The 25,598-nt window shown below is 37.6% G+C and overlaps 1 protein-coding gene across 3 annotated transcripts in view; it reads right to left on the bottom strand.

Annotated features, from left to right (window-relative positions):
• Nucleotides 1-25,598, bottom strand: part of COL14A1 (collagen type XIV alpha 1 chain) — a 216,380-nt gene that overhangs the window by 80,197 nt on the left and 110,585 nt on the right. For all 3 annotated transcript variants that reach the window (XM_005613198.4, XM_005613197.4, NM_001163870.2), the window contains 9 exon segments: nucleotides 23,312-23,428; nucleotides 15,922-16,068; nucleotides 12,007-12,063; nucleotides 8,525-8,664; nucleotides 6,452-6,575; nucleotides 5,448-5,591; nucleotides 4,445-4,609; nucleotides 3,821-3,859; nucleotides 3,527-3,665 (listed from right to left, as the gene is read on the bottom strand). In XM_005613198.4, the coding sequence (XP_005613255.2) occupies nucleotides 3,527-3,665; nucleotides 3,821-3,859; nucleotides 4,445-4,609; nucleotides 5,448-5,591; nucleotides 6,452-6,575; nucleotides 8,525-8,664; nucleotides 12,007-12,063; nucleotides 15,922-16,068; nucleotides 23,312-23,428 (1,072 nt within the window).

Here is a 25,598-nt window from a genome sequence, read left to right as displayed (position 1 = left end):
ACCCCATATAGACGTGATCACTGTTTCGGTGTGGGGCATTTCCTTCTAGTTTTTTAAAAAATATCTGTAAGTATTTGTCCAATTTATATAATTTTGCACCTTTCTTTTCCTAGCCCTATTTACTACACATTTAATACTTCCTTAAATATTTTTAAAAGCATGATATTTAATGTCTGCACAATCTTTTCTTGTTTAGCTGTTCCGTAATTTATCTAACTGGCCACTTCTGAGTGAACATTTAAAGTAGATTCAAAAGTCTTAGTATTACAGATAACATGTATTTATAGTCCTTTAGCAAAATTTAAGGCATTGTCACTTTCTAGAAACCACAGCTTGCAGTTAGCTGCATTTCCGTATGTGCTTCATGCTCTGATGCACCATCCAGGTCTGCCTTCAAGAATTAAGAATCCATTACTCCTGCTGTTGTGGCGATGTCTGTAGACAGTGCTCAGATACCAACTACCTTCAGGACTTGCCTCAGCTGAAGAAAGAGGCCTCCCCCAAGGTCAGGTCAACTTTTTTATGGCACCTCTTTTCAATGACTAGTCTTTGAGAGGATATAAGGACCAGAGCCTCTCGTTCTAATGGAGATAGATCTATTTTCAGAACGCCCGAGTGTGGGTCAGCTGAAGTTTTTATTGAGACTGCTTCACAGCTAGACTATTCTCCTTTGCCCTGTCCTACGTCCTTCCATTCCCCTCCACAAGAGCACATCCTCATCAACTTCCCTGCACACCACTCTCCACCTCTGGATCTGCTTTCTGGGGAACCCAACCTGCTACAGCATCTCATCTTTCTAACAATTAAGCGGATCACTTACATGCTTTCAAATTTTCTCCTCATGCAACAAATATAACCCTCTACATATATAGGAGACCCACAAGAGTTATTAACTAAATAGATAAATTTGTGAGTATGTGGGAATTTAGCATGGATTTGAAAATGAAAGTTTGACTTACCTGGATAAAAACATTTCATTCATTTACTTATTTACATAATAATTCTTTCATTCATTCAACAAATATTTTTTGAGTGCCTACTGTATGCTAGACATTGTAATAGGCATTTAAGACGCATCAATGAATAAAACTGGTAAATATCCTTGTACAGGCACTTAAATTCTAGCAGGGTGGATTATACAGTATGTTAGAAGATAATAAGTACCACAGAAAAACAAAAAAATGGAGCAGCATTATGAGGATTGGGACTGCTGGAGTGGATTCTCCTGCAATTTTAATCAAAGTCATCAGCACTGGCATCACTCAGGAGGCTCATTGAGAAGCTTAAGTTGGATGACAGGTTCACTGAAAAGGTTGCATTTGAAGGAAAACTCAAAGGCGACAAAGACATCCAGCCAGTGCAAAGACACCAAAGTGGGGTGTGCCCGGTGTGTTTGGAGAACAGGCTGAATGAGACAGAAGGTAAAGTCAAAGAGCTAATAGGTACCCAGAAAAGGCCATTGAAGAGCTTTGACTTTCACTCCAAGGGGAGTGGGGAATCACTGGCAGATTTTGGAGTGTCATGATGTGATTTACATTTCAAAAGAATGGTTCTGACTGCAACTTAGAGAACAGACTCTAAGAAGGCAAGGAGAGCAGCAGGAAGACCAATTAGGAGGCTACTGCAATTACCTAGGAAAGAGACGATGGTGGCCCATATCATGGCCATGGCAGAGGAGGTGGTGAGAAGGCATGACAATAGGATTCCTTGATAGATTGGATGAGGAGCTTGAGAGAAAAAGAGGAGCCAGGATTTTTGCCTGAGAAATTAGTTAGATGTTGTTTTCATTCATTGAGATGGGAAAGGTGAGGTGAAGCTGGTTCTGGAAGGAAGATCAGGGATGTGGTACTGAAATATGAAGTAAGAAACGTCCATTAGATATCCAAGGAGAGATGTCCGGTCAGCAATTGGATATGCAGGTCTAACTTTTGGGAAATAGGTCTGGACTGGAAATATAAATTTAGGAGACCTTGACATAAAGACGGTGCTTAACACTACAATACTGAAAAGATCACTAGGGAGCAGGTACACCCACAGAAAACAAGGAGATCAAGGAGCTAGGCTGCGTTTTTCAAAATGAAGAGGTGGAGGAGAAAAGAGAAGCCAGCACTGAAAAGGAACAGTGGTAACAAGGCAGAAACTCAAGAGAGTGTGTGTCCCAGAAACAGAGGGAGGAGAGTGAATCCAGGGGGAGGAGGTGACTAACTGTCAAACGCTGGTAACAGGTGAGTAAGATACGGACTGGGAACTAATGTTTGGACTTGGCAAGGTGGAGGGCATTGCTGATCGAATGAGCAATTTCAGCAGAGTAGTAGAGGATTTCCCTTTGGCAATTCTCATTTTTGCTAGACATCCAGGAATGATTTTTTAAATGCACATTTTAATATTCATCACTAGACACTGTAAAAAAACCTGCCAAAAGGTAACATCGGATGTTGGTTTTATTTAAAACCACATATATTCTGTAGATCAAAGACATTTACAACAGTTTTCTAGAAAATGAAGCTATACCTATAACAACAAATATTTTAAATTATTAAAAGAGTTCTACTTATTTCAAATAATATTCCCCAAAATGAAGCACAATAAAATAATTTGGATAGTACTGTAATAGGTTAGAATTTAATAAATAATATTTTGGAAGAAGACAGAAAAGCAACTTGTTTGTAAATTGGATGGATGAAGTTAATACTCTATTATGATCTCTCCCACTTTTTCACATACATGTGCACACTACATCAAAATTTGGACACTGAAAATATTTCACATTAAAATACTGAAGGCACTTTGAGACAAAAACAAATGTTGATTTAGGATGTAAAGTAGCACACGACAGCTTGAGAGATGCCCCGTGAAACCAGGAATTCCTAACCTGTAATCTCAAGTACCTCCAGAGCCTGCAGAATTGCTGCAAAAGGCCCCAGGAATCCCTAGGTGCCTCACAGACTATAAAGCAACTAGATCATGTGATTTTGACATAAACCTGAAAATACTCTTCAAGTCTGTAGAGCTGCTGGGTGACTTCTCAAAGATAAAAACCCAAGATAAAAATTCATGGAACTAGCATGAAGTGGGTCAGGGTGTCGGCTCTGGGGCCTGATGGCCAGGTGCAAATCCCAGCATTGTCACTTAAACTAAGTGACCTTACTCAAGTCATTCAGCTTCTTTGTGCTTCAGTTTCATTATTTATAAAATTGAGATAAGAATTGAATCTACTTCGTAGAGTTGTTCAGAGGTTTGAGTGAGTTAATATACAGAAGGCTTTAGAACAATGCCTGTCATACAGTAGTGCTCTGTAAGCATCAATGATCTTTACACATTTTCTCAGTTCAAAAGATATTAAAGTTCAACCAGCATTATGTATGACTGTGATGCTTTCGAACAAAGAAATCTAAACATCATCTTCTCTAAAAGTCATGGAAAATCCTATCAGGAACTATTACAGCATATTTCAAGTTGACATCATTTTCACATTGAGATATAATAAACAAATGATTGGCTTTAATATCTTGCAATGGGAACATACTTGGTTGGCTGGGAAACCAGGGCATCTGTATGAAGGCGGTAACAGGGATAAACATTAAAGGTACCAGGCTCCATGGAAACTCCTTGCACCGATGAAAAATCCTTTTCAACCAAACCAAACAATTCCATCATCTTAAATCCTAAAAAAAACAAAGAGATAGAGAAAAAGAATAAACAGCCACTTCTGGATTTTAAATTTCAAGATTAGTTTATTAATGATTAAAAAAGAAAATCTGACCCCCAAATGGGAGTTATTTAATATATTTGTATTTGGAAAAATTGTGATAATGCATACCTGCAATATCAGTGCCATCTTTGTGCACCAGTGGGCAGGCTGGAAAAGAAAACACACAATACAAAATCCTAATTTAGAGATTTTCCAAACATATTCTTTCCCTGTCCTGAGAGCAGGAAGCTAACGTAATCTTTCCGGAAGTCAGGTGTGGAGGGGATCCAAAGCAGATGTGGCTATGGTCTTCAGTGGATTCCTAAAGATTCAAATGCTCTTACATCTATTAAAACCAAAGGACCACAGCTTCCTTCTCCTCTCCTGGGTCTATTAAAATCTATGGCGGTCACTTGAGAGCACTTGTTGGGAGAGGTCTCACTTCTAATGTCTTACCCTGAGGAGTAGTCTTAATACATTTTTGAAAACTACTTGCTACAACTACTGAAGCAGAGTTGTTTGAAACAGAGACTCTCCTCTCATTAGGGAAAGTCTTTATCCACCTAAAACTCTAAACTAGGGAGAGGGGAGGTTTACTTCCACACTTAAAACCATAAAACTTAACGTCTGCTTAACAAACAGCTCTGCAAGTCAATATTCTTTCCTCAGATCAAGCTGGGACTCACTATTTAATCAGTATTAATATTTCAGCCTTTAAGCAACATGAGTAAGTACAAATTCCAAAGAACTAACTTGCTGATGCAGTTTCACAGACAAAAGTAATCAACTCATCTTCAATTTTCTTAAAGGCGTCAAAGTCATCAACAAAGAAGACATGGCGGGCGCTGGGCTTGCTGCCAATGCTAACCAACTCCGAGTAATCTGCATCAGCCACACCAACAGCAAAAATGCTGTAGCCTGTAGGAGAATGGGGGAACAGATGTCTGAGTACTCAAACTGCACAAAATGCAAACAATGCAATATAAGACATGTCCAAATGTTTAAAATATGTTTATTAACGAGAGCTAGTGGGGGTGGATAATTTAGTCTTTATAGTTCGTCAGAATTCTGCACGCACATATTTATATGATAGTTATTCCATCATCCCCTAAAAAAAATTTTCCATTTTAAGGAAACTCAAGAAGGTCAAGGCCCCAATTAGTGCTTGAGATAAAATGGTTGCCATTTGAGTAACGTCTTTACGTCTGCCTATTTTTAATAATTATTTTAAGATTTATGGGATGAAGTGTAGTTGAAACAGAGAAACTTTATCTGTTTGTTTTTTTTCAGATGTAGAAACTGAGATAAGTATTAATAGGTTTAGCAGCCTGAGGTGGGCCATGATTCAATGCTTGGTAAATAAATATTAAACTACGCTTTGCCAGGCATATCTTATAGAATGTAATCTTCACAACAGTCCTATGAGAATTTCTTTTTCACAGATGAGGAGGCTGAGGGTGTCTGTGATCAGGTTCCCTCCCTGGCCCTTTATAATGGTTGTTTTCATAGTATTCCCCTTATTGCTAAAGTTTCTCATACAGCCATCCTGTATGTAATAAAAGGATTAGAGAAAACACAGCAAAATAATAGATTCGTAACCTGGAAAGTATTTTTAAAATCACATTGTCCAGTTAATATAAAGAAAAATTTGCAGACGTTTAAGTCATGCTGATGTAGCCTATAAATTTGTGTTCAGAAAACAACAACGCTAACGTTATTATTGGTAGCCGCTATTTTTTATCTATGTAAAACTTACCATCAGACTGCATCTCCTTGGAGATTTTGTTCACATCATCTTGTGATCTTCCATCAGTTATAACCACGATGACCTTTGGGATGCCCCTTCTGGTACCTGACTCTTCAGTGAACAAGGTATCTCGGACATGCTTAATTGCTTTTCCTGAAACAAAGGAAGGTAATGGTTCAATTGTATTCCCTCTCATTTTTTTCCCGGTGTTTTTAAAACAATTATTTTACTGAGGTCATATTGGTCAATAACATTGAATAATTCCATGTGTACATTACTATATTTCAGCTTCTGTATAGACTGAGTGTTCACCACCAATAGTCTAGTTTTTATTTGTCACCATACATATGTGCCCATTTACCCCTTTCACCCTCCCCTCACCCCCTTCCCCTCTAGTAAACACATCGCTAATTATTAGGCAATACAAATCAAAACTACAATGAGACATGACTTCACACATCTCAGAATAGCTTTATTATTAAAAAGACAAGAGGGGCTGGCCCCGTGGCCGAGTGGTTAAGTTCACGCGCTCCGCTGCAGGCGGCCCAGTGTTTCGTTGGTCCGAATCCTGGGCACGGACATGGCACTGCTCATCAAACCATGCTGAGGCAGCGTCCCACATGCCACAACTAGAAGGACCCACAACGAAGAATATACAACTATGTACTGGGGGGCTTTGGGGAGAAAAAGGAAAAAATAAAATCTAAAAAAAAAAAAAAAAGACAAGAAATAACAAGTGTCAGAGAAGATGTGGAGAAAAGGGAACCCTCATATACTGCAGGTAGGAGTGCAAACTGCTGCAGTCACTATGGAAACAGTATGAGATTTCTCAAAAAATTAAAAATAGAAATACCTCCCATTTTTGTTTTTCTTGGGAAAGAAGGGTAGGAACAAAGTTCTTAAATCAATGAAAAATATTAAAAATCTGTATTACTATGCTTCATAAAAATCATTTCAGTAATTACCAATAATTAATTACTTTGGGTCTTAACTGGGCTTTTTTTTAGCCTTACCTGTTTTTGTATTCCCTCCTTTGTATGAAATATGTTTAATTGCATCAAGAAGAGTCTCTTTGTTTTTGTAAGCATCCAGTTTAAATTCTGTTCTGGGGTCATCGGTGAACTGAACGATTGCAACCTGGAGAGAGAAGGTATATTTGTTTTTACATGTATGTGGACTTCCTCCAGGCCAGATAGCCCACACAATAGCACGATTACACCTACAATCTTAATTTATTTTTTAACTCAGTCCTCAATTTCCTGAGTTTAAAATTTCACACAAGTCATATACTAAATCTGACGACACAGTCAACAGCATTTTTTCTCTAAGCACTTTTCAGGAAGTAGTTTATTTTAAAAATCTCTCTCTAAAGCACGTAGGCCTTTTGCCGTCTCCTTGGATTGATGGAAAAATGGCAGCCTAGGCTTTGTAACTTGACAAAGGTCAGAGAATCAGAGTTACATTCTTTACAGAGATTCGTCATGAGGCAAAACTATGAAGTAACTACTACTATTCCACCATTCCACAGGCGAGGAAACCGAGGCACATAAAGTCAAGTAACTTGCACAAGATCACAAGAGACGTCATTGGCAGAACCGACAGTTGAAGCTAGGTGTATTCTACTTCAAAATCTGTGTTCTTAACCACTACAATACAACTTTCCTGGCTTCATTTCCTACAATCTGCATTCATTCCGGTGGAACTTTGGGGCCATTTTTAATTTATTGTTTTAGGTTTATTTTTCAGAACTATGATGGAGGGAGTAAACATAGCATCTTCAGAGTACTGTCTTTGATTTTGTGAGCCTTCAACTGCTACCAGTTTATCAAGGTCTATTGCAGTTGTCACCATCTTTAGGAAAACTCCCCTGATTCCTTTATTCAAAACAAATTTCTTCCTCCCTGAAATACCTCAGCACTTCATCTACTCTTCTGTTATGGTACATCCAAGTTTTCTCAACTGTTCCTCTAAAATATATTCCAAATCTGTGCATTTCAGCACACCTCATTGCTACCACCCTGGCCCAGGCCTCTATCATCTCTATGCTGGACCTCGAGAGCAGCATCCTAACTAGTTTCTCGACTTCAACTCTTACCCTTATTAGTATTCCTGCTCCACAAAGCAGTCAGAATGATTTTTTTTAAAAAAAGCACATCAGATCTTCTCTCCTTAAAACTTTCCAGTGGTGTCCCATTGCATTTATGATGACACCCAACTCCTTCCATGAGTTCATAAGGCTCAAGATGATCGGGCTTTGCCCACTTCTTCCACGTCTTCTCCTCCCACTCACACACTCATCCACTATATTCTAGCCACAAGTTTTAGCATCGCCTCAAAAATCATTTTCACCTTAGGCCCTTTGCACTTACAACTTCCCCTGTCTGGAAATTCTACGCTCAGATCTTCTCTGCATCATTCACATCTCAGTTCAAAAGACACCTCCTCAAAGAGGGCTTTGTTGACCACACAATTTAAAATAAGCTTCAGTGAATTTAAATCACATAACTTTGTTTTCATAGCTCACATCCCTACATTGTGAATTTATTTGTTTGCTTGTTTATATGTCTGTCATCTTCCTCCTCTCTCTGCATTTAAGAATATAAACAACCATGAAATTAAGGACATTATCATATCCATTATGACAGCACCGTAACGGACCACAATAAATCCCCAATAAATATTTGTTGAATGAATAAATTAGTTTTATGGTCTACTTGTTCTATAGTAATTTGTGATCATAATCTCTCTCTTTCAAGATTTTAATGTCCTTGAGGACAGGAAAACTATTGGGTGTATCCTTAAAGGAGATACTCTATCTGAGTATATAAAAGAAACATCTGCTGACATGGCCATTCTAACCCTTTCTTAGTCTGCTGAACTCAATGGTTTTTATGGATTACGTCTTCTCAAGCCCTATGAGGCATCAGTAAGCTGCTTCTCAACCCAGACTTGTCTATCCTTTCATCTGGGCTTGGATCCGATCATTATAGTTCTTTACCCATATCCCATGACAAGTAGCCATAATAACAGCTTGGGATAATTTTTTGATGCACAGAATGAATGAACAATTGATATGTTAGCCTTACCTGAGTTCCATCTGCACCAATCTTGTTCAGGGCTCCAACAGTGCTATACAGAAAGTTAATGATCTTATTGAAATTTTCATCTCCAATGCTCCAGGATCCATCCACCATAAACACCAGGTCTGCCTTGGCAGCTTTACATACTGAAGACCAAGAACGAATTGTGAATCAGAGATAAGAGGAAAACATAGCAGTTGTCAAACCAACGAAGCAGATGATGGTTTTCCTCTGACCTCTTCCCCAAAGGAAAGATGTAAATCATACTCCAAGCTCTTACTCATTCTGCTTCCCGACCATGATTTCTCTGCTATACTCAAGGTTTCTACTCATGACTAAGAAGCTTCTATGGAACATGTCGAACTAGAGAAGAAAAAGATCCACCAATCTCAGCCCCAAAGAATAGAAATAAGAGAATGGAAAAATGTGGAACTAAAGTGATTTAGGGACTGAAGCTTCAGCAAACACTCTGGAGTGCCTACTGATGAGAAGGAAGTCCAAGCTATCGCTCTCAGCACCCTGTCCTCTGCTTATTGAGTTAGTAACTTCAGAGAGATTCAACTTCAGAAGGAAGGCATGTGACACAGTGGAAGCAGGTTAATCTACAACTTGATATGCATTTGGGCTGAGGCCATAAAGCAAACTTTAATTCTAGCCTTGCTCAAAAATTCTGTCTATGTTCCTCTGCCATCCACTGATACGTGTCAAGAAATGCACACTAATGCTAGCCCAGGGAAACTATTATCAGTAGGTATCACTGATATCAACACTAACAAACAAGCAGAAACCTGCTCTACTGAAAGCATTTTTTTCATAGTCCTTTGTCATGTATCATACTCATGTATCATGTATCATGGTGTCATAGGCTGTTTCAGATTATTTGTGCTTCTCTCCCCTCAGTAGGGTAGATCATTGTGGTTGACTCTGTTTTATGATGAAACAAAGAATTTGCTCTTCAATAATCTGAATCTTTTAATCTCAGGCCAGTTGCACACAAATATTCTATGAGATAATGTGTTTTTCTTCTTTCTTTAGAAAAAAACCCCGGTTTTATTTTAAGTACAATGTTATTCCCTTAAAGCTATTTATAATGTAAGCTAAACATCTCCAAGTGAGGTAATACTCCAGGGACAATAAGGATCTGGAGGTTGTTCTCAAGAGTTCTGTGATTATTAAAATTTTATAAATTTATGGTTTGAATTTAAAGCTGAAAGGGATCACAGATCTGCTAATTATAAGCTTAGAAAAGAAAACCTGGTCCTTTGTTTCTAAGGAAAGATGAAATCAAGATTAGGTTTCACCTTCGAAGTGAGAGCAAAATCTATTTGAAAATATACTCAAAATGAAAACTGTCCTTAATAAATCAAAGAAAAAAAGAAAATACATCAAAAAGCATAAAGGAATTACCTCTGGGTTATGAAACTGTGTTTTTAATTTTCTTCTTTGTACGCTTTCCTACTTCTTATGTTTGTTTAATAAATATTCAGTGTTACTTTAATAATAAAATTTATAGGCATTTTTAATTAAATACACTCAGGACAAACAGAACCTAAAATAAATAACGCATTCAAGTTGCAAAAGCCCCTCTGTCTAAAAGTATCATCACAAACACTTCAGGCCCAATGTTTCTACTTTGTCAATCCTTACTCTCACAGACCCTTTGAAATTGCGTGTCTTCCATGAAAATTCACGAATGCTTACTGAATGATACCCACACTCAGCTACAAATAAAAATATTCTGACCTCAGAGCATTCCATAATATCTGTATCAGAAATGTCTCATTAGGAAATTCATCAATTGGGATTCTATTTTCAGTTCTAAGGTGAAAATAATTATGGCTCTTAAGGCTAGAAAAGGCTAGACATGAAGATGGAAGAACAAAGAGTCTGCCATTCCCGATAGAGTAAATAGCACTAAAAGATTCAGGACAACGTGAGACAAATATGGGAAACCTTGAGTTGTACAATTTTGCCATTACCTAACATACTCTGGGAAATGACGCTACAAAGCAGGTTGATCATTGAAGACTTTTCACACTGCTAGGAAGGATGCTGAGTTTTATCAGATTTCCTCATTGCCTCTTTCTTTCCTTGACCCTTACACTCTCCAGCATTTGACTCCACTGACTCTAAGCCTCTGTAAGGCAGGAATGACTTATTTTTCATTGGATCCCTGGTATGTAGCAGGCACTTTAACATGCATGATGAACGGAAGAACTCTTCTAATACAACCCTCCAACTACATGTTCTACCTTCATCTCCCTCTTTCCTCTAGTCCATCCTCCCATCAAGGTCATCTTTCACAAACATAGATTTCCTCAGGTCACCCTCCCTTCATAAAACTTCTCACGGCACACTATTTCCTACAGGATAAAGCCCAAACTCCTTATTCTGGAACACAAATCACTTCATAACTCTGTCTGTACCCTTTTCTCTGTGCCACACTAACGTACTTAGGCTTTCCCAAACACATTATGCATTTAGATCACTCAGTGACTTTGAGTGCTATTCCCTCCATTATTTATCTGCAAAACTCATTCTTCAAAGTGTAGATCAAATTCCTTCTCCTTCTTTAAAGCAAATAACCTGCAGCAGCATTAAATGTTCTCATTTCTGGCCTACCGTAGTATAATCCCGTTTTCTAACTCATATCCTTGACTGGTAATTATCTAGATAAGCACCTATTTCTCTCGCAATATTGAGAATAAGCAGAGGGCAGCAATCATATATTATTATTGTATTCCAAGTGCCGGGCATAAGAGCTTTGAGAATGAAGAGTAGGGTTAATAAATGTTCATTAATGGAATGAAACAAAAATTAACAATCACTACTGTGTTGGGAAGCTATTTAGAAAGTTACCTTAATGGCTCAGGTAAGAGGTGAGAAGAAACTCTTGTGACGAAGATAGAAACAAACAACTGGGAGAGGCATTTCAGAGGTAAGCTGGGAAACTATTATCCTTGCCTACAGAATTACAAACAAGATTCTCACTCACAAATTATGGGACTATTCTTCCTCAATGTAATATTTACTACTCTGATATTTTCAATGAAATAAACATGAAGCAATTCTGTTAGAAAATCTACTCTGTGTATACAGAATCTTTTATTAAATGGATTTTTTTCTCTTTTTCTATTGAATATATTTGACATATAACACTGCATAATTTAAAGTGTACAATGTGTTAATTTGATACATTTATATTTTGTAGTATGGTTATCATTGTAGCGATAATTAGCACCTCTATCACATTACATAATTATAATACAATATTGTTGTCTATATTCATTGTACTGTGCATAAGATCTCTATGTCTTATTTACTGTTCATTGCAAGTTTGTACCCTATCAAGGTTGGATAAGGATTTGTATTAAAGAGAAAATATCTTTTATTCATACCTTGGCTTTTAAATGAAGAAAGAAACAAACAAACAAAACCAACAGAAATCCCAAACCTAAAATCGCATCATTATTGTATTATTCTTTTACCTTCTTTTGCTGGTGGAACGGTAGGAGGAAAAGTAGGTGGTTGAGTAGGAGGGGATTCTGTAAAGAAGAGGAAGAAAGAACATCAATTAGCCATCTCATATGTGGCAAAGAAAGGGGGGGTCATGGAGTAATAATTCTTCAGGGGCATCAATGATTCTGACAATTGTCTTCTTTGAGACTTTAGCGAATTTAATGACCACTATAAATCAGCCACAGTCTGTGAACACTGGCTCCATCCATCCTCCTCTCCCCGCAGCTCAGACTAAAGGCTTGAAATCTCATTTCGCCACAATTCATTTTACCCAGCAGGAATCAATGCAATCAAACTGTCAACTACAAAGTGGTTCTAATGCTGATTTAAGGCAGGAATCCCGCCAACCTATTTCAGATTGGTCTGCGGCTGCTTTCACACATATAATAAACTTCATCTCCCTTCTGCCTAACTAAGGATTGACCATCAATCCTTGTCCAATAGCACTTTGCTCCTTCTCACCCTGCATCCCCAGAACATGGTCCCCGGTGGAATCTGATTCACTCTCTGTTCTGGTCAGTCTGCACCTGGAAAACATTCAGTTCTGAAGACCAAATGGCAAAACATTGGGAAACTACAGTGTGTCTGAATCAGTTCAACTTGGCGATGAGGGATGAGAAGTCTATGTAATATGTGAGGTGAGGTTTGGTTAAAGGACCTGAGGATAGTTACATCAGAGTGGTGACTATCATACAAGCTCACGTGGCAAAGCACCAGGAAGTTATGGAATCATTAGATAAATATTCTAAACATTATTTTCTATGTACTCTTTTCCTTATTCAGGTTTGACACTAAAAATTTCAGAAAAACATAGAAAATTGTTTTTGTTATCCCAGTTTAATATGAGGGAAAGCCCTTGACTAATCACAGCCATTGACAGAGAGGAACATTCAGTCTCTGGAGACAGTGAGAACCAAATAGCTGGAAGGACTTGAGCTCAGGCGGCCTGACTATTTTCAGGAATGTTGCAAAAGGAATTCCTTCACTAGCAGGAAGTTGGGGGAGATGAATTTTAAGGTCTCTCCCAATTCTAAGAGCCAATAAGATAAAATTATTTGAGTAAAATGATTCAATACTTAAAAGAATGAAGTAACTGTATATTATTGATAGGGAAAAATGCTTGAGACTAACTATTACGTGACATGAAGGAAGTCATAGAATGCCATGATATGATTCTATTTGTGAAAACAAAAAGTAAACAAAACTATGGTTCTATTTGTGAAAATAAAAGATAAAAATGTATCTGATATATAGGATATATATTGATATATCTAGATAGATGGATAGATAGATAGATAGACATCTGGTAGTTATATGTCAGGTAGAATCTCTTGAAGGAAACCAAGCTGGTACAAATGGGCATTTCTGGAAAAGGAGAATGGGGAAAGGAGGTTGACAATGCACTTTGTACCCTCTGTTGCCTTATTATGGGTATACATCACTTTTATCTTTTAAAGGCAACCTTTTGAAGCTAACAAGTTTCAAAAGTAAAAAATCTCGATAAATCTTAATAGTAAAATTAGGATTGCAAAACTTTCGTGAAAGCACCATAAAATGCTTCTAAAGCCGGATTTATTTATCTTAAAATCCGTGGAAGCAGTGAGTCATCTTTGTAATTGTATATCTTCTTTAACGAGGAAAATTAAGGCATATCTTAAATTCAGTCAACAAACCAAGAACCAAATCAATGAGAGACCATGGCAAACAGATCGATACATTTGAGCAGAACCTCTTGCCAAAGAACCTCTTGTGTAAGAAATACCACAATGAACTGGTGACCCGTGTTTATATTCTCTACGTGGCATACAGATGGTCCCTGTCTTCAAGTATGTAAGGGGCTGTCACACAGAAGAGGGAGCAGTCTTGATCTGTATTGCTTCAGAAGGTTGAACTAGAGCCAGTTGGGGGAAACAACAAGACGACAGATGTCCTCAACATAAGGAAAATATTTACATCAAACAGAGCCATCTAAATAAACCCTGGGTTGGTAGTTAACAGTTGCGGGGTTAAGGTTAGGGGAATTTGAAGTAGACCAGGGGTCCCAAACTCAAATATTTTTAGAGGTCAGGCAAGTAGCGAATACAAGCAAACATTAAGGACTAGCCTAAACATTAAGGACTAGCAAACCTGAGTGCATATATGCTGTCTAAAAGAGATAGCAGTTACTTGCTTTCAGCAGATTGGCACCATTGTGTGCCATGTGTTGTCAGATCCTTTGAACTTTCGGAAAACAGCTTAAAACTTAAAAAAAAAAAAAAAAAAATTATGGCCCAGAGAAAACACAGCTGACTGTGAGAGCTAACCCCATGGCCATCAGTTTGTGATGGTGATGACAAAATACTTGCTGTGTCTTATGACACAGGTTGAAAAGTTCCTCAGCAGATTCTCTTGGATCTTTACCACCAGCACAGGAGGTAAGAGAGTAGGTATTTAATTTTACTGATGAGCCAAGGAAGCTCAAAGATGTTGAATCTCCCAAAGCCACAATGCTAGAAAGGACTCCACCCAAGCCTGTTTTTCTCTAAATCTTGTGTACTACCAGGCCCCTAATAACTTCAAAATTATACGATCCTCTATCTATAAAACAGAATTCTAATCAGCAATACAAAGAAACAACCTGCTGATAATTCTACAACATGAATAAACCTTGAAAACATATGCTAAGTGAAAGCCGCCAAATGCAAAAGACTATGTATCGCATATTTCTATCTATAGGAAATGTCCAGAAAAGGCAAATAAACGTACAAGGAAAGAAAGCAAATTGCCTAGGGCTGAAGATGAGACAGGAGATTGACTGTGAATGGGTCTGAAAGATCTCTGTGGGTTGATGGAAATGTTCTAAAATTGGACTGTAGTGATGGCTGCACAACTCTTTAAATGTACTACAAATCGTTGAATTGTACACTGAAAATGAGCGAAGCTTATGATAGATAAATTATACATCAGAAACACATGTATACTATAAAATGTCTAATAGTTCAGTGTTATGAAATAAAGTCTTTGTATTAGAAAAAAACTAGATGATTCCATTTATGACAATTTGACTTTCTGTTTTGGAAGGTCACACATTGACAATGATTTCTTCTGCAGGGGCCACATCAACTGAAAGACCTATACATAGACAGTAGAACTTTCTAAATGTCAGATACATGATAGAGGGGCTACCAAGAAAGCCCATTGCCCACTACCCATTAAGACACAAATCCTCAAGGATTTTGAGTTTAAGTTCGGGATATCGAGTTAAGCACACAAATGTCCCCCAGAATTCACTATAATTCAAACCATTCTAATGTTTGTGGCCTTTAGGTCAGGAATCCTTGATTAAAAGCCATTCCAAGAAGTTGACACCCTCCTTGCTCTTTAGAACATGTAAAAAGTGCTTTGTTTTAATTTTGTACTTTGCCTTTCCCTTCAGTGCATCAGATCTGCAGCCAACTTGGAAAAATTGCAAGAGACTCTTAAGTAGGCAATAAGTCTAGGGTCAGCCAGTTGGAACATCTTGGCTCCATTCCCACTCTCATGGCTGTGGTAGTACGCCATTGTTTTAATGTCAGAACCCGGTCCTTAAACTTCATTTCACATTCCGCATACCACAAAGGTTCCTTATGGATATAGATCACAATATAGATCATTGTTTAGAGCGCTATGCCATCATGTGGCCTTATAGTCCCCTGGGAAACACATGGAAGCTGGAAAAAACCATATAACTGACATTAATGGGCCACATGCAGTGAATTCTGTGACTTATCAGGAATTACAGATATTCCTGGGCAGCAATAGCTAATATTTTTCTAAATGGAATGAGGTTTTTGAACTGAAAGAGGATGTCTAAAATACTGTTTGCTCATGGAGCTGGGGATCAGGAGAGAGCACACTCGACTTACGTGTTTTTTCCATTATGCTCACACTAGGTCCCTCGATCTCCTGGAGCTTTGTATAAACACTGATTTTATATTCTGAATCAGGCTGAAGTCCGTAGAAGCAATGCCTGGTTGTCCCTCCACCCACAATGGTTTCTTGCTTTTTTGTATCTATAATAAAAACAAAACAAAACATATACATATGTTATTTTTAGAAACAGCCATCAGTAGATGATTGGCTTCTGAAATGCTGAATATGCATGGCCTAATCAGATAATTCCCGAATGAATCATATTAGTTTGAGGCATTGTATCTTTTTCTAAAGAATTAAGACAGCCATTGATATTTTTATAATTGAAAATCACACTTTATACGTTCAAAATGTGACTTCACTGCTAAAAGACTCCTGAGATGAGCCCTCTAATGAATGGAGAATTATTAATGTATATAATTATATGTAAACATCTTAATTGATCTTTTGGACAGGTGTGGAGGCACGTATATTCATTTTTTTAATAATCAGAATTCCCTTTTATTTAACATGATTCTCTGGAATACAGTCAACCAGTTACAAATTGACATAAAAAGATACATTCTTTTGGTCCCATACAACTTATTACCAGGCAACAGGATGCCCTTCTTGGCTGTGGTCTGAAGATATAGGTATAGAGTTAGAAACTGTAGGGTTCTGGGCAGTTCTTATGCCTGTGGGCCAAGAGGGGCTTCCAGGGTGTCAGAAGCTTCCTCCATGGGTGCAGACTACCTAATTTCCCAGCTCTCAGGCTTGATTCTTAACTGATGCCCATGATTCTTTCAGTTGCAAAGGAGACTCCTAGGGAGTTCAGAGGAGGCTTTTCAAACTCCCTCGATCCACTTCAAAAATCTTTTCCTATTCTTTTAAAATCATAATGTGAGGAAATCGGACATGGTGCTTAAGTGCTTAGGGCCATACATGCTGGAGAACTCAGCCTACTGACTCTTGCTTCCAAAGTTCTTTTTGTTCTACCGCGGAGACATGCCATATATAGCCATTTCCACATAGCACCTTTTCTGCCGTGTCTCCACCACGACAGAGGCACAAAGAACTTGGCAGACCTGAGTAACTGTTGGCTCCTTTCTTCATGCCCACATCCACAGCAAAACTGCTGTGCTATTCTGGAGCAATTAGCACTGGTCCTTTGGTCTGGAGTCTGGGGAAACTGGATTAATTATATTCATCATTTCCTGAGGGCCTACCACGTGCCAGGTTCTGTGTTCGGTATTTAACGATAACAATAACAACAAAGATAATTACAGCCAACATTTAATGAGCACTTATCTTGTGCCAGGAACTATTCTAAGGATTTTATATTTATTAACTCATTTGATCTTTATAATATTTATAATTATAAAGACAAGGAACCAAAAGCCAGAACAGTTAGTAACTTAACAAAGTCCACATGCTAAGTAGCAGAATTGAAATTTAAATCAGAACTCTAGAGCGCAGTCTCAGAGGATGCTGGCTTAATTTCCATGAATAGATCATAAAATGATATAAATGAACTGTATGGTTTTTCAAAGTGAAACAGTTTGAGAGCTGCCGGGTCCATATGAAATAAGCAAATATGACAGCTTGTGGGGATCAGATTAAGGACCCCTTACGGCTCAGGGCTATATCACCCCTTTGGACATGGCTGCCTGCCTTGATGGCTTTCATTACTAAAGAGTTTCAAATGGGTTTTCTTCATAGGCATAGCATGTTTATTTTTTTTTTTACCACATGGATAATTGGGTAAAAGGAAGAACCACTGCTACCACGAAAAGAACAGTTATACAAATTTCCCTCTAGATTGACCTTCATCTGATCCATAAGTTGCATCCATCTAGTCAAAGCCTTATATAGCTTTATTTCCAGGAATTTAAAAACCAGTGTTAAAAAACTGCATTGATTAAATACCTTACACATATTATTTAGTGGTTAAAAAGAACTCTTTCAAAATGTTATTTGCAGTTTATTAAATATAAACAAAATATGGAAAACATAAAAACAGACCAGTTGCTTTTTTAAGTATGAAATGCAAAACTGTTAAATAGTGATTATTGTCTATTTTGAAAGTATAATACCTATTAAATTTCAATCTATATTTTAATATATATAGGAACAAAACATATATATTACAATATACATATATCAGAACAAACATGACTTATATCATTTAAAATTTTGTTAATGACTAAATCCTGATTTTAAAAATATAAAGAAATTAAAGCCATTTAGTAAATGGAATTTGAAATTTATTTTTATAATTATGAATATTAAAGAGTTTCAAAAGTGAACTTTATCATATAATCTTTAGTAATATACTGGTTCAGAATGAATTAAGGTCTACCTCAATAATTTCTTTATCATATGTTTTACATAATGATGAAATAAATTCTTAAGGTGTTTCTGAGACTATATATTGCTGTGAAAGGAGTTCGATAGTAAGAAAATGTTAGTAAACTCTGCGCTCTGCTTTGCTGATGTCCACATTCAGTCTGCGGTTCCCAGGCTCAGTGCTCCACAATAGCTGCTTCTTTCTAACCCTTAACCACAACTTTGGAGCCTCCTGCAAGCTTCTGTGAGCCCCCTGTGATACAAACATTTCCTAAATCCTACATGGATCATATTTACCTATCTTCACAAAAGTTCCCAGGGACTCTCTAGGAATCAACTCTAGAAATGTGCTTTCTGTCATCTCCTATTTCTCATGGGTATCCGTGCACTTTATAGACCCTAGACCCATAGAATATAAATGGGTTTTACTGCTAAAACAAACAAAAAGAATCTACCAATCATTGGAAAACTGGAACAGGCAATGTAAAATTAATGGGAAACAGAGTTGGTTTGATTCCCAATACTAACAAAGAGGGGTTACATGAATGGGGGTGTTTGAATGTTGCTTTTGGCATGTGTGATTCAGATCTGATGGCTTTGCCTTAAAGGAAAATATTTAAACTGATCAAATAATGACTAATTTCCTCAACCCTTTGTGCCAAAAGTAGGGAGTTATTTTATTTTTTTGAATGGGGTAAAAAATTCTGTCTTGTGCATTCATTCTTATGAAGCAAGGCTAAAGCCATTCTCTGGGTTATTATCATGCTGATAAAGATGGCTCCAACGTGACTGACCAAAATGTCCTATGAGTAGTTACTGAGATCGGGAAGCAAAGAATATCCAGGATCCAGGATACTCTGCTGAAATTTTATGATACAAATGCTTCCATTCCCCAGGTTTCTCAAATACCCTGACCCCCCGATTGTAACGTTACTGCTTCAAAAAAGTTTAATCTGGAGAACAGGTTTTCTTTCATGTGACCTTTCTTTTTTGGATCTGGTGTCTGGTAAGGTAGGCTCTCTACTGTCCTGTAATTCTCTCTCTTTGCTAATGGATGATACTGCAAAATTGACATTTTAACACCTAAAGATAAAAGACAAGTTGAGCATCCTTTGAAACTTTTTTAAGGAGGCCACAAAGCAATTCACCAAGTTAGGATTATGGAGGGAATACAGTATTTGGGCCCATGTGGTATATAAATATATGAACTTGAAGGGAAATGCAATACTCAACTTCAGGTGCCAAGTCAACTCAAAAACAGCTGGAGAGAGACAGGACTCTAAAGCATCCACAGACCTAATGGAAACTCTCGTGGGGTTCTGAGTTACCCAAGACCAACCAGAAGTCTCTGACTTTGTTCTGTCCTACAATTAGTCAAAAGCCTACAATTTAATTTGGCAAGTGGATGACTGACTCAAGAGCAGATTTTATTTCGGTCTCCCCTAGAGGACCTTATCCTTCTGGTAATCATTCCTTCTTTTCTTCTTGGCTATAAAAAAATGTCATAATATTTACATGGGTAGAGGACATCTGTTGTTTTTGCCTGTCTTGCACCTAATCCCTCTTTATTTGAATCCAGTCTTCCCCACTCTTGGTCTTTATGATTTGGGAAGGACTGAATAAAAATCCCTTCTCCCCCTGCACATACAGGGGTGGGAGGCAATCAGGTCCAACCAGTCAGTTTATTTCACGCCCTTGAACTCAATGACAGATTTAGGGGCATGTGACCCAAAAGAGGCCAATATGACTCAGTTCCTGGACTTTTGCTGGAATTATTGAGAAAGAGAAGCTCTCTTTTCACTAAGACTGTTAAGTGGAAGCTGGGCGGATGTAATTCTGGATCTGACTGGCACCAACTCACACAATTTAGCAGAGAGGCAGAGAAGAGCAGAGCAGAAGGATGGATTAAGACTTAATCTTGACATTGTTTGAACACCAAGATCCAGATATGCCTGAAGCCAGATACTCTTGAAATTTTCATTATATTAGCCAATAAATTGACCCTTTTGCTTAACTCCCTGTTATCTGCATTTCTGCCGCTTATAAACAAACAAACATTGAATGATACAGCTTGGCTACTTTATTCACAAAAATCTTGGAAATTTGTAGGCATTACCTCGGTAATATCTTCAAAAGAAGTAATTTTAGAGAAACGGAAGCCCAGGGAAGAAAGTTGACCAGCAGTCATGGTTAGAACAGAGACCTCTCCACTGACTTCATCTCAGAATAAAAGTACACATGACCAGACCACGGGGAATATATATACAAAAAGAACTGGAAAAATTACTGATCAAACACTAGGAATTTTGCAAAGGCATTCAGAAATAGGTCACCCTGGGATAAAGCTTTTCTCCATCACATAGAAGAGTTGGGTCCCATTTTCCTCTAGTGTCTCCTCTGGGGTGGAAGAACTGAAATTTCTCCAGAGACAGCATATATAGCCAACAGGAGATATTATAGAGTTAAAACAGTGGGGGCTCTTGGACTGAACTGTCCGTGGAAGAATGGGCATCTGACCACAAGTCCTTCGAAGGCAGTGATCAGAATGATGATCACATTTCTCTGTAAGATAAAGAAATTCAACCGAATCCTTCCCTACTCCAAAGCAGAAAGACTATTCCTTGACCTCAACTGTATACGTTAAAGTATTTAAACATCTTGCCTACTGCTATCCCCACACTCACTCCCCAGCCCAACACTTCTTTTCGAGGCTGTCAACCAGAATCTGTTGCTGTCCAGTTGGTTAATAACATTCAGTTAGACAACTGAGTGAATGAAATGTAGGCTAAGTGGGCTCATAAATCTCCCGGGTATAAATGTTGATGAAAAATAAATGAAACAACACTTTTGTTCATTCTTGTTTAATTGAGACTACTGAAGCTCAGTTGAAGCTGTTTTTGGCAGCCTGAAAATAACACTGAGGGAGTACAAATTAACTTAGCTTGAAGATAAGAAGGAAACATAGACTCATTTTTTGTAGCAAAGATCTTGGCTTCAGAAAGAGCTTATTGAGGTTTTAGATTACCAGACCATGTTATCAGACACATCAATCATATCCTCTGATAAGAATCCCAAGGTTATTTTGCAAATATGATAAACTAAAAGCACTTAATAATAAATACTTAGGGATCTAGCTAATTCCACTGAGAAAGCCAGTTTTGATACATCTTTATGTCAATCTACATAATTATAATTTCTATGAAAGACAATGAATATCCCCAGGACCCTATGTCCCTTCATGTCAACTTCTTAATAACATAAAAGGATAAAAGTATTGTGGGGTAGTTTGGGAGTGTGATTTTTATACACAGTATTTTTTTTTTTTTGAGGAACATTAGCCCTGAACTAACATCTGCTGCCAATCCTCCTCTTTTTTGCTGAGGAAGACTGGCCCTGAGCTAACATCGGTGCCCATCTTCCTCTACTTTTTATGTGGGATGCCTACCACAGTACGGCTTGAGAAGCAGTGCATAGGTCCACACCCGGGATCCAAACTGGCGAACCCCAGGCCACCAAAGTGGAACGTGCGAACTTAACCCCTGCACCACCAGGATGGCCCCTATACACAGTATTTTTTTTAAAGATTAAGAATTACCATTAAATATCAACCTTTCTACATTAAAATGTGACTTATCTAGATGTATAAAGATATATGAAATGTAACTCCTCAAGATTTTATAGTTGTTTCTCAAATAACTGCGTATCTTTCATCTAGTTCTGCTGAAGCATCCCATAAGTTATGTTAAATACAACCACAAAGTCCATGTGACTTGTCCTGACTTTCCCTTACTCAATGTTTATTCCAGATTAAAGCCACTCCCACATGTTTAGCCAATGTCCAGCTAGAGGGATCCTTACAGGCTAAAGGGATGACTATACACAGGAAATCAAGGAATTAGCGGCTTAACGTGTCTACGGAGACAATGCCTTGGCTGGCGTTGGCAGGACTCTCCTCTCCTGTTGCTCATACTCTATTCTCATAGTCTCAGGATGTTTCCAAATGCTACCTGCACTCTACTAAACTGTGCTTTCCACTTTCTGGATTGGATCAAAAGTGGGATTTCTGCATTTTGAATGTAGTTATAGCCAGGGATGTAAGACTAAACCCCGTCTTATTCAGACCCAAAAAATTAGCTCCTTCTGCTTTTTAAGATAGGGAAACCAAGATCATTTTTCCAGATAGAAAAATTTTTAACAATTTTATTAGCAAGTTTGAAAGATAAAAAAAAAATCCTATGGGATTCTCTGGTGCATCCTATAATCCCCCCAAAATAACAAGACATACCTTTTCTACTGATAATACAAATGTGATTAAAGTAATTTTCATCATTCGGTCTCATCTTCTGAATATTACCCGTGCTGATAACGTGAAAAGAGGATTAACAGTTGCTAGAAACTCACTTTTTGGGAATCGGCCTTTTCTTATTGTTCTCGATACTTTTAATGAAAATAAGGAGACATTTTTAATGTTTCAACTTTGAAACACAGTCCTGAGTTGTAGATGTCCTTGAGAACTGTAACGCTGAAGCACCTGTCCACGATGGCATAGATACAGGAGACCATCTCCTGAATGAGGGTTTGTCGGCCACCAATTATCCTCAAAAGTGGAAAGAATCACTAAGAAAAACATTAAAGTCAAACCTAGATCCCCATGGAGTAAATACCAAAATCACGGCACCATATAATTTCAATGTACGTTAGTCCCCCTATTCAGCTCCTCCTACCAGTAGGAGCTACTATTTCCTCGGTGCTTAATGTGTGCAAAGCACTGTCGCGAGTGCTTTACGTGGATTACCCTCAGCTTAATCCTCACAGAATGCCACAAGGTCAGCACTATGGTTATACCCATTAACAGATGAGAAAAAGGCTGTTTGGAGAGGTTAAATAATTGACTTAACCAGCCATTCTGACTCCATATCCTGCGTGATCCATAACACAATACTGCGTCCTCAAGAAGAGGGCTCTTGTTTAACGTTACCTGTATGTTGTCCACAGTGACTTGCACAGAACTAAGTACCTGAGTGCTTGACAAAAACATACGTGATGGGTCGCACTTACCCTGGACGGACTCTATAACGACCCTGTAGGCAGTGGCATGACGCTGCACCTGCCACCGAGCACACAAGCTGGTCATTTGAATCTGGTCTGCTTGGAGATTGGTCACACCCAAAAACACTATAATAAAAGAGAGACATAACTATGTCACACTGCAGATAATGCCACAAATGTCCCCAAGTCTGAAATTAACTTTAACGCAATAAAATTCGAATTCAAATTTCCACCCCCATAGGTGGGAAATCCAACTCACAATAAATTAGTGCACAAAAGATAACTACTTTATGACCTGAAAAAATAGTTGCAAAGCATCATGTATAATATGGTATGTCTGTTATTGGTAAACAAAAAAAGAAATATATATTCACAGGAAAAAGAACAGAAGCAATGAATGATGAAATTATGGGTGATTTTTAATCTTCTCTCTATTTATTGTGGTTTCTAAATATTCCACAATTAATATATAATACTTTTATAATAATAAAATTAAATACAATATGTACTTATCAACCGCTGAAATGTAGCCATGGTTTAAATAAAAGGGAGGAGCAAAGTAGATAAAATGGAAGTTTTACTGAATCAGGAGTCCAGTTTCACAAGGACTGGCCTTCAGAATATGGTTGAGTGAGAATGAATAAATTTTTGAAAATTTAAAAATGAAAGATTTGACACAGAAAAATACTATAAAAAAACACATATTCCTATTAATCTTAGAACACTGTGATATACAAAAATGATTCACATAAAGGTTATTTTTGGAAGCAGTAAAAATATTGTTTCTCCAATACAATAGGGGAGTAAGCCTCCAGTGTTTATCACTTTGATCCAAGCAAAGCAGAAAATTAATAATATTTACTTTCTGTAATGACCTCTGACTTCCATCCATATCATTTTTTCTTACTTCTCCTTTTCTCTTAGATATCTCATAAAATAAAAAATAGCTTAAAATTATTTTCTCAAGATGGTAAAAATAATCTTGTCTAATCACAATTTACATCTTTACATTGTTCCCTTCTGTTAGATCAGAGAGGGAAGATTTTTTTTTTCCTAAGACAAATCAAACAACCCCTCTCTCCCCACAAAAAAAGGAAATCAGTAATGATGTATATAACTGTACTAAATTTAAAAAACACCTTAAAATAGTTTATTTGCCATTGTATTGTATGGGGTTTTATTTTGCCTGGGAGAGAGAAAAGGAATAAGCCCATCTAATTTTTAGTTTAAGAACAGAACATAAAACAATTCAATACTCTCAATCTTTTGAAATTATATTTGTAATACTCAACATATTTATTAAAGGGGAGAAGAGGGATGAAACAGAAGAAAGAGAGAAGCAGAGACAGGGGGATAAAAAGAGATAAGAAAGAGCAAGGAGAAGAGAGACCAATAAAAAACTCATAGAGATAGAAGAAGTGGCACAGACAGAAAGGGTGATCACAAGAGGAAAATGAAGATAAACTAGAGAATGAGAGAGGAGATAGAGGGTGGGAAAATGCATGAGAGATTGTCAGATGTTCCTCAGGAAGGAGTGTGGGATTGCTATCCTGGCACAACAGAGGGAAATCACTTGGAATTGATGATAGTGCCCAGAACAGTGTCACTTCGACAGCCAAGTACGAGATCAGAACCACAGGCCAACGGCTTCCTAGATCTGCTGAAGACAGAGACTATTTCTTTTGAGATTGAACTGATTCTGTATCTAGACTTTAAGGTCTCAAGATACTCCATAAATGAGAATTCAGGAAGTGTCCTCTAACAAAAAGGCTGGCTGTGTATAAAATACAGGTGGCCAAATATAGGCGGCTTGGGGTCTGGTTTAGTATTTGCCCCATTCTTGCATAATTCCATTTATCAGATTACTTATTTGATTAGCGATGAGGGTGAGATAAGAGCCAGGGGCGCAATGTACACTTATTACGATAATTAATAGTGGTTCTTCCTTGAGTGCTTGCCATATGGTAGGCACTTTTTATACATTATCTTCTTAATCTTCACAGTCAGCCTGTAAATGGTTATCATTATCTTCATTTCAGAGTTGAGAAAAAACTTGGGCTCAGAGAAGTTAAGTAATTTGCTCGAGGCCATAGGTAATAAATAGCAGATTTAAGGCTTATACTTTTGATGACACCGTGATTATCATTCTCAAATGTGGGACACGTAATGTGGATAGCACTCACGATGATTTTAATTGGCACACAGCCAAACCATTTTTATTTCGGTCATTAAAAATACTGGTCTCTGTTTAGAGTAACTATGTGGGTTTTGAAAAGCATTTAAGTGAAAAAAAAAA

This window comes from Equus caballus, chromosome 9 (genome assembly GCF_041296265.1).
Source record: "Equus caballus isolate H_3958 breed thoroughbred chromosome 9, TB-T2T, whole genome shotgun sequence".
Lineage (NCBI taxonomy): Eukaryota > Metazoa > Chordata > Mammalia > Perissodactyla > Equidae > Equus > Equus caballus.
Note: the sequence above shows the minus strand (reverse complement) of the source record. Positions and strands in the feature narration are given on the sequence as shown.